The sequence below is a fragment of the Leucopleurus acutus genome (assembly GCF_964270905.1).
Source record: "Leucopleurus acutus genome assembly, chromosome: 2".
NCBI classification, from domain to species: Eukaryota; Metazoa; Chordata; class Mammalia; order Artiodactyla; family Delphinidae; genus Leucopleurus; species Leucopleurus acutus.
Window position 1 is genome coordinate 75,414,332 of NC_139143.1, and position 12,613 is coordinate 75,426,944.

Genomic DNA, 12,613 nt, shown 5'->3' on the forward strand with positions numbered 1-12,613 from the left:
TGAATTTTCCATCATTATTAGTGTAAAAGATGCCCTCTAAGGTCTGGCATCGAGAGACTGATCCAGAGGTTTAACTTTGATCATGCCGGTGGCCGTCTTCAGTTTTCTGCTGTGCACATGTACTCATTCTCTGGCTGGCTTCATGCCTCCTTTGGGCTGTGCTTTTGGCCATCAAGAAGGGCAGAGAATAAGGCCACCAAGATGGTAAGTAGGCTTACCAGCCTTTTTGAAATGAATGTTTTAGTGCAGCAAACAAGTGAATCAAGCCTGCCCTAGCTTTGACATGCAGTGTTTATTGAGCACCTACTATATAGTAAGGATCCTTCCAGGCAGTAGGGATACAGTAGTGCACAAAACAGGTGTGGTCTCAGCTTTCGTGGAGCTTAGGCTTAAGTGTTACCATGACAAAAATTTCCACCCTTTTGTCATGACTGAATTTAATAATCAAGCAGGATCCACCAGAGGCAGAGAGCAGATGTAAAACTACCAAAGATTCAAGCTGAAGTCACTGGGATTTGCTTTCTCCCCCCACTCCTCAAGAAAGAGGATTCTCCCTTATTTACTCTCAATATTCAGACTGTCACTAGGCTGAGTGACCCAAGGTTACAATAGCTCACAGACTGACCCCTTTCTATGCTGTCTTTATACGACATCCCTTTATATGGACACTCTTCCCATTATCCTCAGATTACTGGGCAATCTTTCCCTTGTTCACCTCCCTGACATGAGTCTCTTCACATCTAGGGTGCACTGCATTCCATGCCACACTGGTTGCCCTAAAACATCACTTTCACTTTGGAACTCTGAGTCAAAGCCCTCATGGGAAGACTGTAAGTATGGATGTGGAAGCAAGTCCTTGATACATTACTGAGAGAAAAACAGGCTCATGGTAGAACTATACACAGAATATCAGATTTTGAGAAAACATCTGAGTGTCTATATTTGCATACAGAGTGGTACTAGAAGGAACAGATGTTGAAGGAAGGGCATTTGACTTTTTCCTTTATAAAACTCTGTCACGACTTTATTTTTAATAACAAACATGTATTATTTGGTCATGTTAAAGCTCACACCTCAGGCATATTCCCCTGAGCCTTACCTGAAAACTGTCACAGAAAGGAGGGGTCACTGTGAGGACCCTGAGGAGGTGAGCCCTCAGGAGGTGAGCCGTGCCTCACCTGTCTCTGCATTCCTGATGCTTTCTACACAGTGCATATGATGTCCTTGAAGTCGGAGGGATCAAAGACAAGGAGGAAGGAGAGAGGAAAAGAAAGTCTTGTATGCGCCTGCTAACACGAGCATGGGACACAGAGCCAGAGAATGAATTATGGGTCTGCAATCCCTTGCTGGAGACTCACAGTCTATCCTAGGTGTTTACTGAGCCTTCCCAAGCACAAGGGACTTTATCAGCCTGTAAAGATTAAAGCGCAGAACTTGCTTTTAAGGAAAGATAAAGAAAGGTGAAAGATAAAAAATGCATATAACTATGTAGGTCTGAAAGCAAACAAAAGAGAAGGAGGCAGAGAAAAATGAAACAAGAGGAGACACAAGAGGAGAAGGAGAGGTGGCACTGCAGAAGAACCTAGGAAATGCTGCTGTATCTGGAGATGTGGAGAGCACAGACAATAAACCTGGAGGGAGCAATTTCTACCAAGTGACGGAAATCAGTGTCGGACTACAGGGAACCGCAGGATGGTGGGCACTGGTGAGGACGCGCTCAGTGCTTTGGGAGGAAGCCGAGAGTTGACAAAAGGTGTGCCCTTGAATGGGGTTATCAGGACTGAGGGAGATTACTTCAGGACAGGAGAGACCGGAACACATTGCCAGGGAGAGAGGGCGAGCCCAGGGAAAGTGAGAGGTGGAGTGGTTGGGGGAAGGATAGAAATGCTCACGGTGCTGAAGAAACCAGCGAAGACGGGTCTAAAACGCAGAGAGGCAGAGGGGACAGAGCGACAGAGGGCAGTGACACAAAGATGTTTGAAGAAGAGGAGGAAACCTGAGGAACCTCCCAGAAGATGGGGGTCACCTAAGGAGAGTGAAGACGTACCAACAGAGCTGACAGGTGGAAAAGGTCTTGGCACTTTAGCAAGTGGAATTTCTACCAGGGACAAATAATGGGTTGCGGAGCAGCCCTGGGGAACTAAGTGAAGCCAGAGAGCATGAATGATTTTCCTTCCCCTTCTTAGTTCATAAGCTTCTCCGTGCATGAAATTGGGTAATTCCTACTCATGCATATCTATAAAAAGACACTGTCTCTGAAAGGTTCTGGAGCTAGAGGGAATAAAAACATCAACTCTACCTGAAACATCCATCACGACGAGAGTGACGGACACTCATAGCCTTCAGATGGGCTGGCCCAGAAATGATATGAAAAGACGTTAGATAGAGATCGATAGGCTGGGCTGCTTCCAGATTCCTGGTTATCAGTTTTCCCAGCTTAGTAGAGGCCCTTCAAGAAACTCACACAATGGGAGGCTGAAGGAGGAGCAGAGAGTCATCCTTAGAAAAAGAATATGGGAAGATGGAGACAGTCACCCTGTCCCTTGTAAATCACAGAAAGAACAAATGAGACATGCATGTAACCAAAGCAAAGAACTGGCTCCAGCTCCAAGTCTGCTCATCCTTCCCTGATCCTTCATACCTCGGCCCCTCCCTCCATAATCCAGTGACAATGGAGTGAAGGGAACACATGCCAGGGTTTGAGTTGGGGACTTGGGTGTGTGGAGGTTTGAAAGAAGGGAGCTCATAAAATAAAACTGTCTGTATCTGGGAGGTCTCTGTCTGATTTCGGAGGGACAACATGGATTTTGGAGACTCATCTTAAAGAATTCTGAGAGAGGGCTTCCCTGGTGGCGCAGTGGTTGAGAGTCCGCCTGCCGATGCAGGGGACACGGGTTCGTGCCCCGGTCCGGGAAGATCCCACATGCCGCGGAGCGGCTGTGCCCGTGAGCCATGGCCGCTGAGCCTGCGCATCCGGAGCCTGTGCTCCGCGACAGGAGGGGCCACAGCAGTGAGAGGCCCGCGTACCGCAAAAAAAAAAAAAAAAAAAAAAAAGAATTCTAAGAGAGGTTTTTTGGCTCCACAGAACAATACAGTAACCAATTACTATACAGTCTATCTTCTAATTATGTAATTCTACATAATTCTACATTATATGTCCTAAGTTAGGACAGTAACTAATTCCATTTAAAATGTCTTCAGAAATGCTGCCTAGGATTTTTCCTACCTTACTGTCATAATAAGAAAGTATTAAAGGAGTACTTTCTAAGCTTCAGCACTTAACTTGACTCACCATATTCTTAAAGATAATTCACTATGTTTTGTCTTCCATTTTTGCTATCAGCCTGTGTTCCTTTGTAGACAGTATATTTTCCCCCTCCAGATTGTTTTTAAAATCATTGTCTTCCACACTCCGTAGTTTCATTACTATGAGTCTAGAGTTTAAGAATCAATTTCTTAAAAAAAAAGAATTTCTTTTTCTTTACCTTGTTTGTAATTTGATACTCTTCCTACATCTGAGGATACTCATGTTTCCTTGATTTTGTCTGGCTTGATCATTTAAACTCTTGGCTGTGAATTAAGTTAAACATACTACATGGGGTGCTTGACTACCCAAGAAATCATCAAGTATCACACAGTAGGTTTATCAATCCCCAAGAAAGCTCATTTACCTTAAAATCTAGTTTTTTGGTCCTTCAAAACGTCCTGAACTGTGATATATCAGTTTGAAATGATCAGAACAATAATATGAAGGCAAATAAGTGAGTGGGTTTGTCTTGAGAGGCGGACGACACTGAGTAGAGTAGTAAAACAGAAAAGACGAAAGCTCGGGGGGGCAGGCATTTCTCCAAACATTTACTAGTTACGCGGTCGTGGAAAAGTTATCTAATGTCTCTGAGTTTCATTTCTTCATCCTAAGAATGGGAATGACAGATTCTACCACTTGGAGTTGTTGTTAGGATTGAGGAAAACATACGTCAAATCTCATCTGACTACAGATTTAAGGGTAAGAACTATGTCTTGCTCGCCACGTGTACCAGTTATCAATTTCTTGCCCTTTCAATACATGCTCTGTGATAATGGGCAGAATTCTTTTATGTACTCCCCCCTTTACAGTAAGCGGGCTATTCGAATTTCTCTGTATAATGGAAGGACACTGCTGGAGGAAAGGGCCTCTCTTGCTGGTTGTAGCTGCTGTAGAGCCCATCAGCAGGACATCTGGTGGTGGTCTGTCCCAGCCACGTGGCCCAGAATATAGATCTTCAGCGACCTCACGTTCCCAGTGTGGCTGGGTGAGTCCCACCTACCTACAGCCCTCCCCGCAAAGATTCTGAGCATCCCTAGCCTCCCATCCACAGTGACACCCCTACTCCCTCTGTGCGCCCACCGACCAGCTGCACTTCTCCTGCACCCATCCCCTGAGGGTTGCTTCCTGTTTTCCAAGCCACTGGGGACCACTCTGGCCTAGGCAACCCAGTGAGCTTCTCTGCCATCCAGATGCTGCAACACATCCTCCACAATGAAATCTGAGCCCCAGCCCAGGAGAGGGGTCTTCCTCCCCAGACTGGTCCTCCTTTTTGTACTCTCCTTCAGCCCCAGAGGACTCTTAAGACTGCTCTTTACGTCTTGAAGTTACTGTTTTGTTACGACTTAGTCGTTCTTCATAATCCTTCTCCTATTTCAATCACTGAGTGAGTTCTGTTCCCCCACTGGACCCAGACTGATAAATTACTGCTTTCCTCAGTGCCTAGCACAGTGACCAGCACTGCACATCCGCTCTCCATGCATTCTTTCCTCCCTTCCCCAGTTAGCCTTGAACAATCTGTGACCTGCCCAAAATCCAAGCACAGCTCAATGTGCAGGGCCAAAACTAGAATGCACTTTCTCTGATTTCTAATCATCTCACCAACTGCTTGGATGTTAATGAATGCCATTTCTGGGGAATGGCTGGAAACCCTACGGGGGCTCTACCTGGTTTGATCGTTTATACTCAAAACTGGAGAATTACTTCCAGTCTGTCTCCTGAAGACTTCAGGTTGATTAATTTACTTCCTCTGGTCACCCCCCCACACACAAAAAAAGGATTTTTGTTTGTCTGACAATCTGATCCCTAGCATGAAGAACATAAATGTCCTAGAGACTTTTTTTTACCCAAATATGTTCATTCTATTCGTGCCCAATAAGACTAAAATGTAGAAGACATCAAGGCAGGGAGACTGAAATTCAAAAGCACAGTGACTTCTGTAACAGTGCAACCACTCCAGTGCTATTTTTAAACTTTTTTTAAAAAAAATAAGCATGGCCTTTACACCAGAAAAGGTAAAATAAGCATGTTAACTAAGGAAGTGAAAATAAAGGAAAATAAAAACATGAAGTCTACATTTCCCAAGCTTTCCCATTTTATTCAACAGCCTTATCAGTGACTTGGATGAAAATATTAAAGTTTCACTTAACAGAAAACAAAGAGGGATATAGTTAGCCTGTTACTCGAACCCGCTGTGATGGTTTATACTGGGGGAGCTCAGCTAAGCTAGAACTGTACATCTTCGCTTCCCTGTAGAACTGCACTTCGCGATTGCTCACAAGAGAAATGTGTGGGGGATTTAGGAGGCCAGAATGAAGTAGCCATGATGCTCTGAAGGTCGTCACTCGTTAGAGGCAGGAAAGGATGAACATGGAGGTGCTAGTGAGGTGCAATTTGTCTTCACTCTTCCGTGCCCCATATCTGGCTGTCCTTCCTAACCGTCAGCCCTGCTGAACAACAGTGAACCCAGGACTGCCAGCAGAAGCTTCACTGCAAACTCCAATGCAGCAGCCATCAGGGACCTTCAGGCCATCAAATGCCTTTCACAGACATTGGCCCCTGTGCCCCTTCACAATTCCACTTTAGCACACACGCGCACCTAGCATCCTGGACACTCTTGACGTCTAACACGTACCAGGGCTGGCTCATGACTCCTCTCTGGTCGTTTTTGGACTTTTACTTCCCAGCTCCTATCACAACTGTGGAGGTCTAAATCCTATAAACAAATTCCTTATGCCGTAACACTCATAGCTGCCTGCTTCCCTGATTCACTCTGATCCATAAGAATGCAAAAACTATGAATAATGGGTTCAAATGAAATATATCTAATTTAACAATGGTATATGTAAAGTTCTGTATTTAGGCTAAAAAATAAAACAGAGCAAACTACAGAAATAAAGAAGGATTAAAAAATCTTGATTGAAAGCAATTACTGTGAATATCCTAAAGATTCTGGACAATAAATCCACCACGACCTAGGACCTAACACAGTTTGTTTAACAAATAAAAATACAGTATGATCTAATTCTTAAAAAACAAATGCAAAACTCCATATCATGAGGGTAAAACTGTGTCTTTATAATTTACACTGATAAGACAGCATGAGATAGTGTATTAAATTCCAACATATATTACGAAGAAATAGGATGTTTTGAAATTAGGAAGTCTAGAAAAAATATTATAAAGAATGGCTTCAGAAACTTTAGCAAAATAAGATCTATGTATGTGTAACTCCAGAGAAGAGAGCTAGGATACATGGACGAAAATTACATAAACAAAGACATTTGCCTTCACTTAACAAAGAAGACCATAATAGCAAATACTTTGGAGAAATAGAGGCATCCTGTAATGGAGGGGAAAATGGACTAGATGTTCACCACAGTACTTTAACCTCTTAAAGTTCATGATTTTAAAAGTTACATGGGGTTCAGGCAGGGGGAATAAGGAGTTTGTACATAATGGGTACAAAGTTTAGAGTGATGAAAACATCTTGGAAACAGTACTGCTAGTTGTACAACACGGTCATTGTAATTAAGGCCACTCAGTTGTATACTTAAAAGGGGATAAAATAGCAAATTTTATGTTATATATATATATTTCATCACAATTTAAAAAACATGATTCTATTATTCTAGGTGAGAGATGCAAAAGACTCAAATTGAAATTTTGACTTAATAAAAAACAACAACTTCATTACTGCTGCGGCAAAGTCCCTTCTTTTGACTAGGAAGAATATGTTTTACCATCAAGGAGTTTTCCTAATGTGAACGCTGCAGTAATCCTGTGTTTCATCAAAGGCACAGCAACTACGTATTCTTCAGCAGTGCTACTGAATCCAACTAGAGTGGTTCCTTAAGGGCAGAAAAATAATTGTACCCAGGAAAAAGCTCATTTGTAAATGTTACTAGATTATCATGATAATAAATGTTCGTATTGATGATAAAATGGGACACATACAGTTTAGAAAAAAGTCCTCTTTCGTCTACCCATAGCAAATAGATATACAAATACACACATACAGAGACTAAAACACCCACAATTTAATACTTGAGGGGGGAAAAAGTATCTAGGAAGCTGGAACAGCATTCCTTTGTTCATAAACACAGGTTGCTAAATTTTGATAGATTAGGAAGATATCCACAAGAAATCTACAACCAGAAAGTCTGCTGCGTGGAGGTTGGCCAAAGAAAAATTCACTTTAAGATTTCTTGGATGTTTTCTACTCCCCACCAAAACCCATTTTTCTTCTTAAAAATGAATGGAAAAAGATATACCATACTAATACCAATTGGAAGAAATCTTTGAAAAAGAACGAAGTTGGAAGAGTGAGACTACCTGATTTCAATGACTGTTATTAAGCTACAGCAATCAAGACACGTGGTACTGGTGTCAAGACAGACAATTAGATAAATGGAACAGAATAAAGAGCTCTGAAATAAACCCCACAGATGCGGATAACTGATTTTTAACAAAGGTACTGCAGTGGAGAAAGAATAGTCTTTTCAACAAATGAGGCTGGAACAACTGGACATTCATTTGCCAAAAAAAACCCAAAACTGAAACAAAACAAAAACCCCCAGAAAGAACTTTGATATATCCCTCACACCATATCAAAAAAATTGGATCAAAATAGATCACACACCTAAACATAAAGCCTAAAACTATAACGCTTCCAGAAGAGAACACAAAAGAAAACCTTTGTGTCCTTGAGTTAGCCAAGATTTTTAAAATATGACACCAAAAGCACAACCCATACACTTGAAAAAATGATAATATGAACTTCTTCAAAGGACACTATTAAGATAAAGACAAGGCAGACTTGGATAAAATATTTGCAAATCATATATCTGATAAAGGACATGTATCCAAAATTTATCAGGAACCCTCAAAATTCAATAAAAGGAAAACAAAACACCCCAATTAAAAATGGGCTAAAAGATTTGAACAGATGTTTCACAAAAGATATACGAATGGCACATACGATGGACAGATGCTCAACATCATTACTCACTAGGAAAACACAAATTAAAACCACAAGGATATACTACATCACACATACTTGCAGGGCTAAAAATGAAAAGACTGATGATACTAGGAGTTGGCGAAGATGTGAAGGAACTGGGACTCTCAACCACCGCTAGCGGTACAACCGCTTTGGAAAACAGCTTGGCAGTCTCATAAAAAGTTCGACAGGGACTTTCCTGGCGGTCCAGTGGTTAAGGCTCCACGCTTCCACTGCAGGGGGAGCAGGTTTGATCTCTGGTCAGGGAACTAAGGTCCCACATGCCACAGGGCATGGCCAAATAAATAAAAATTTAAAAAATAAAGAGACGCACTTTAAAAATCACTCCGAGATTCACCAACCAAAAAGATAATCACTTAAAATTCACTTAAAAAAAAATCGTTCAGCGTACACCTAACAAATAATCATTCATTCTACTCCTGGGTGTTTGCCCAAGAAAAATAAAAGCATATGTCTATACAAAGACTGTAATATGAACAGTCACAGAAGTTTTCACTGTAAGAGTCAAAAACTGGAGACCACCACAATGTCCATCAACATGTGAATGGCTAAGCAAATTGTGTTATACTCATACAATGGGATACAACTTAGTAATAAAAAGGGATAAGCTACTGATATATGCAATGGCAAGGAACGCATCTTAAAATAATTATACTAAATGAAAGAAGCCAGGCTAAAAAACAGTGGGGGTATACTGTACATACGTATACTGTACACTGTATGACTCTGTTTATACAAAACTCAAGAAAATACAAACTCATCTCTACTAACAGAAGGGAGATCAGTAGTTGCCTGGGGACTTGGGGGGCAGGAGGGAGATGCAGCAGGGAGGGAGAGAGGGAAAGATTACAACAGGGTACACGGAAACTTCTGGGGGAGACATACGTTCAGTATCTTGACTGAGGTGATGGTTCTAGAAGTGTACACATATATCAAAACTTACCCAATTATTCACTTTAAATATGCTCAATTTTTATATGTCAATTATACCTCAAGAAAGCTGTTATAAAAAGTAAAAACAACAGCTTATTTGGGATATAAAACTTTGGGGAAAGTTCCTTCTTTCAAACCAGGAAAAGGCAAGGTTAAAGTTCATGACCATCATCCCACAGAGGTCGCTTTTGTATGGATATGATGCCACTGTAAAAAAATAAAAACAAACAAAAAAACAAGAAACACTTCCTTTTACAAAGCGCAAATGATAGAGGTTTGTCCATTCACGTCCTTCAAGCCCAGTTCCGACACAACTTGTTTCTTAAAGCCTTTCGTTATCACTCAAGTAGAAAGTGATTATTCCCTCCTGTGAATCACCATACCACTTAGGTTAATTTTCAGGTATTAATTCAATACATTTATCCATCCACCCATCACACATTTACTAAATGCCTCATACAGAACAGACACAGGCTTGGTGCTAGAAATACAAAAGTGAGTTGAACACAGTTCTTCACTGGCAAGAGCCTCACAGCCCAGTGGCAAAAGACAGATTCATTCTGAAGTAGCAGTAACTATAACAAGTATTTCAACAAACACAAGCACAACAGAAACACAGAGAAAGAAATCCATTTTGTCAGACACACTGTCTTGTACCACAATGATTTGTTCAGGACTCCATTTCCCTACTAGACTAAAGCTTCCTGAGAACAAGGGACCGTAACTTATTTTCGCCATCTACTAAATTACCTAGCACAGTACCTGGGATGAGTGTTCTAAATATGTATACATATTTGAATGAATGGAAATTCCATTTCACAGGCAGCTACTTTTTGACTTAGCAGGAACACCACGATGCCAACTTCTCAGGTGAGTGCCAACCTTAATTCGCTTTGGCAACCAAAGCAAGTCATTTGAGAGGAGACCAAATCAAAACTTAAATCTCGACCCCCAAATCCCCAAAGAATAGCTAATACCCCTTTCCCCCCAGTGAAGAAAACAGGAAGGAGTAAGAGGTGGGGTAGGGCTTGGTCAGCGGAGATTTAGGACAGAAGAATGACACAGATGAATCAAGGCCCTGCCTGGGTCCCAGGAGGGCCCTGGCTTTCTGTATGTATTGCTATCAGGTATCCCTCTGCCCAGAGAGTACACATGAACGGCAGTCATCTAATCTGAATAGGAATACCAGTCTCATTGTAAAAGCAATTTCTATGGATTTTATATGTGACTTTCTGCTGTCCCAAATGATCATAACCCCCTTATCTATGCTCAGTTTCTGAAGGGGCAGAAAGGAAGAACAGATAACTGTGGGGAATTATAAGTATAGCATAATGGGAAAACCCAGTTCTCTCATTTTTATCAACGTATATGCAATTATGAAATTTCAGTTAAATAAAAAAATAGTGAAAAACAAATTTCAGTTAAAATAAAACTAGCACAAAATGAAAAGGTCTCAAGTGACCACGAAAAGACTTGCATTACACGTCAAGCAGAAATCCTTCCCAGTTCCCTTAGTGCTACTGAGCATTAGAAGAATTTTCCTCTCTTTCTTAAAGATAGAGCAGATTTGCTCCTTGTACTTACATCTACAGAAATAACAGGTCTCAGGAGGGAAAAAGGAGAAATTTATTTTAATTTGTCTGGACCCACCAACCCAACAGATGGCTCCTAGAGAGGACAGGTGTACCCTGGGGACTGGGCTCTTACCTGTAGATAGGGTCCTGCATCACCAGCATCTTGCTCTCATCCCACGTCCACTCCTTTTTCTGCAATAAAAGAAGCTGTAAATGAATAAGTTAGGCTTGTCCTCAGCTACAGAACCAGGGCACACATTGAGCTACTAACGCTTATGCAAACACATGCATTTGCTTCTGGCCCTGTTCCCTCTAAGAGGCCTGGAGTCGACTGCTCCAAAAGAACAAGTGGAAAACGTCACGTATCTGGTCTGATCAGTTTCCTTCAAGCACTTTAGGAGAGTGTCTCTCACGGGTGCAGCGGGTAGGCAGGGGCCAAGGGGTCTCAGGAGACTGCAATCTAAATCATACTTTCGTGGAGAAGTCACCAAGGAAAGAAAAAAAGATCATACATTACTCCAGAGGAACAGGAGAGGCAGGGAGCACAAAAGGGAGAAGGGGTCATAGAGACTGAATGATGCCATCAAATGCAAATGATGTGTGGACCCCAGCCTCCCTCCCTTAAAGAGGGGGAGAAAAGGCTGCACACAAGACTGACAAGCTAACTAGTACGTTTACAGCCGCCCATAAGAGGATACTCATCTGGCTTTGAACCTAGCTTTCCGTGAACACAAAGGAGACAGATCCCTTAGCAGCTGGGGATGAGGACAGGAATGAGGATGTAGGAAGGTGGGGGGGAGAGGATTCTGGCGCAGTACTGGAGAGCCCAGATGCTTGATGAGGTCAGTAGCACCCCAACATGTTGGAGAAGCGGCCGCCACATGCCCTCAGGTCCCACCCGTAGGTGCAGGGACAGAGGATTCTGCTGCACCTTCACTGGCCTTTGTCACAGGGGCAATGCTGTTCAGGACACCTGGGGAAGAACACACTCAGCTCCCCACGGAAGAGAAAGGGGGTGGGGGCTCATTGCCAGCTGGCAGGGGTGAAAGTCCCTGCACTCCTCTTAGCTGGAGAGCCTGGAATCCCTTGTTACTCCTGGCAAAGGGGGAGTCTAGGCTTCCCACTCACAGTCTTTGCTGGCCTGGGTGGTGGGGAGCCCGTTTTTCTGTGTTGTCTGGCTGGAAGTTTTCTGCCTTGCTATGCCGTCCCTTCCCTCCTCCTCTGGCTAGAGAGAGAGCAGGCTTTGTTGGGGTTCTGTGCCATATCCAGGTTGCAGGCTTCTTCGGCTCCGAGTCTGGGATATATGAGATTAAAACTAACCTCAGGGAGCTCACGGCTGCGTGATGCCGTGCGTCCCCAGCCAGTCTGCCTTGCCCCACCTTTACGTTTGTTTTACAGATAATGTCCAGGGTTTCCAGTTGTACTTTAGCAGGAAGAATAGAGAAAAATGCACCCCTCCAAAAAGTGAAAGTCTGGTTTGTATGTTTTTTAAAAAACTCCAGATGCCGGGGCTCCAACTCTTTGGAGTCATTCATATGATGGGTCTAAGCTCACGTGAGGCCCTGTAATCTGTAGCTTTTAACAAACATTTCAGGTGACTGGGATGTGACCCTAGGGTTGAGAGCCATTCTTCTATACCAGAGAAAAGGTATACATTGAAATCCCCACCAGGAGGATCTCTTTCACGTACAGCATGGTCCTCTGGAGTCTCAGGCCTGGCACAGGAAGGGTCTCCTGACACTAAAGACAGCCAACCGGTGGTGATCCCATTAAGCACTG

The 12,613-nt window shown here is 42.7% G+C and overlaps 1 protein-coding gene across 2 annotated transcripts in view; it reads right to left on the bottom strand.

Moving 5' to 3' along the window:
- The window catches only part of LOC309958496 (carboxyl-terminal PDZ ligand of neuronal nitric oxide synthase protein), a gene marked incomplete at both ends in the record, with an annotated part of 305,083 nt that overhangs the window by 75,871 nt on the left and 216,599 nt on the right, over positions 1 to 12,613 (bottom strand). The window contains one exon of one of the 2 annotated variants that reach the window (XM_082834410.1): positions 10,968 to 11,026. In XM_082834410.1, the coding sequence (XP_082690536.1) occupies positions 10,968 to 11,026 (59 nt within the window). Of the gene's footprint in view, positions 1 to 10,967; positions 11,042 to 12,613 lie in introns of both variants that reach the window. The other variant, XM_082834409.1, reaches the window with a different exon arrangement.